At 47.4% G+C, this 2,500-nt stretch overlaps 1 protein-coding gene across 1 annotated transcript in view; it reads left to right on the forward strand.

Moving 5' to 3' along the window:
- Nucleotides 1-2,500, forward strand: part of nbeaa (neurobeachin a) — a 337,495-nt gene that overhangs the window by 320,221 nt on the left and 14,774 nt on the right. The window contains 1 exon segment of the mRNA XM_045690201.1: nt 1,152-1,241. Within this exon segment, the coding sequence (XP_045546157.1) occupies nt 1,152-1,241 (90 nt within the window).

Genomic DNA, 2,500 nt, shown 5'->3' on the forward strand with positions numbered 1-2,500 from the left:
TTTGTAATAAATGTGCAAGATTTCTAAAAACCCGTTTTTGCTTTGTCGTTATGGGGTATTGTGGTGTCATTATGGGGTATTGTGATGTCATTATGGGATATTGTGATGTCATTATGGGGTATTGTGATGTCATTATGGGGTATTGTGATGTCATTATTGGGTATTGTGATGTCATTATGGGGTATTGTGATGTCATTATGGGGTATTGTGATGTCATTATGGGGTATTGTGATGTCATTATTGGGTATTGTGATGTCATTATGGGGTATTGTGATGTCATTATGGGGTATTGTGATGTCATTATGGGGTATTGTGATGTCATTATTGGGTATTGTGATGTCATTATGGGGTATTGTGATGTCATTATGGGGTATTGTGATGTCATTATGGGTATTGTGTTGTCGTTATGGGGTATTGTGTGTAGATTGATTAAAAAAATAGGCTGTAATGTAACAAAATATGGAAAAAGTCAAGGGGTCTGAATACTTTACGAATGCACTGTGTACCCATTGGTTCTTATAGAATATAATTTATAAATGCCTCAGCGGCTTAGTTCAACTGTCGTACCCCATCAGAACCCAAACAAAATGTAAACTTGTTTTACTCCAATGTTTGTAAAGTAAATGTAAACAAACAATGTATAGCCTCAAAGCTATAACTCAAAGTTAAAACTATACCATCAATGGTCACCCTTTCCATCCATAGCTCTGTCTATGAATTTGAGAGTGGTTACATTTTCATGTCTCTCTCTCTCTCTCTCTCTCTCTCTCTCTCTCTCTCCCCTCTTTCTCTCCCTCTCTCTGTCTCTGTCTCTCTTTCCCTCTCGCTCTCTCTCCCTCTCTCTCCCTCTCTCTGTCTCTCTTTCCCCCTCTCTCTCTCTCTCTCTCTCTCTCTCTCTCTCTCTCTCTTTCTCTCTATAATTCTTTCTCTCCCTCTCTCTGTCTCTGTCTCTCTTTCCCTCTCGCTCTCTCTCCCTCTCTCTCCCTCTCTCTGTCTCTCTTCCTCTCTCTCTCTCTCTCTCTCTCTCTCTCTCTCTCTCTCTCTCTTTCTCTCTATAATTCTCTCTCTCCCTCTCTCTCCCTCTCTCTGTCTCTCTTTCACTCTCTCTCTCTCTCTCTCTCTCTCTCTCTCTCTCTCTCTTCCCCCCCTAGTCGATGGAGACCCAGATCCAGGCATGTGGCCAGACTCCATCCCAGCTGCTGATCGAGCCACACCCCCCTCGCTCCTCTGCCATGCACCTGGTGAGACCACACACACACACACACACACACACACACACACACACACACACACACACACACACACACATGCACGCACATCAGTACAATGTCAGCAGGGTCTTGTTCATTAGGCATCAAATGGAAGAAAACACACTGAAACAGGACTGCCTGGACTGGTCCAGTAGAACCGCTTGTTTTAAAATTCCATTGAAGAACGTTTTAAAAACATTTTGCTATGGTGTGCCCTAATGAATACAATCCAGGTTACAGGCTAGTGGTTGGGTTGTCTTTGAATGTCTCCACCCTCCCCACCCTCCTGGGAGCCAGTCTGATCTGGGGCTGCCCCAGGTCCTAGTGCCCCTCCTGGTTTCAGAGAGAGAGACTCAACTCCAACCCTGTTCCTTTAACCTTGTTGCAAAATTCTGCAGAATGTCCCTACATTTCCCAGTTTTTCAGAAATCCCGTTTGGAATATTCCTACAATTTTGCAACCCTACCAACCCTCCTTACCTCTGGGTCTGAAACCACCCTCAGTTCCTCAGTGTGTGGTCCTGCTTCTACCCTGTTACCCCTTACTAATAGACCTCTCTCCTTCCCTCTCTCCATCCCTCTCTCCTTCCCTCTCTCCTCATCCCTCTCTCCTTCCCTCTCTCCTCATCCCTTTCTCCTTCCCTCTCTCCTTCCCTCTCTTCTTCCCTCTTTCCTTCCTTGTTTGTTCCATCCCTCTCTCCGTTTCCTCTCTCCTTCCCTCTCTCCTCATCCCTCTCTCTTTCCCTCTCTCCTTCCCGCTTTCCTTCCTTGCTTGTTCCATCCCTCTCTCCCTTTCCTCTCTCCTTCCCTCTCTCCTCCCCTCTCCCATCCCTCTCTCCATCCCTCTCTCCTTCCCTCTCTCCCTTCCCTCTCTCCTTCCCTCTCTCCCATCCATCTCTCCATCCCTCTCTCCTTCCCTCTCTCCCTTCCCTCTCTCCTTCCCTCTCTCCCATCCATCTCTCCATCCCTCTCTCCATCCCTCTCTCCTTCCCTCTCTCCCTTCCCTCTCTCCTTCCCTCTCTCCCATCCATCTCTCCATCCCTCTCTCCTTCCCTCTCTCCCATCCATCTCTCCATCCCTCTCTCCTTCCCTCTCTCCTTCCTTCTCTCCCATTCCTCTCTCCATCCCTCTCTCCCTTCCCTCTCTCCTTCCCTCTTTCCTTCCTGGCTCGTTACATCCCTCTCTCCTTCCCTCTCTCCCTTCCCTTTCTCTTTCCCTCTCTCCTTCCCTCTCTCCTTCCCTCTTTCCTTC

The sequence above is a fragment of the Salmo salar genome, chromosome ssa11 (genome assembly GCF_905237065.1).
Source record: "Salmo salar chromosome ssa11, Ssal_v3.1, whole genome shotgun sequence".
In the NCBI taxonomy this organism is placed as follows: Eukaryota; Metazoa; Chordata; class Actinopteri; order Salmoniformes; family Salmonidae; genus Salmo; species Salmo salar.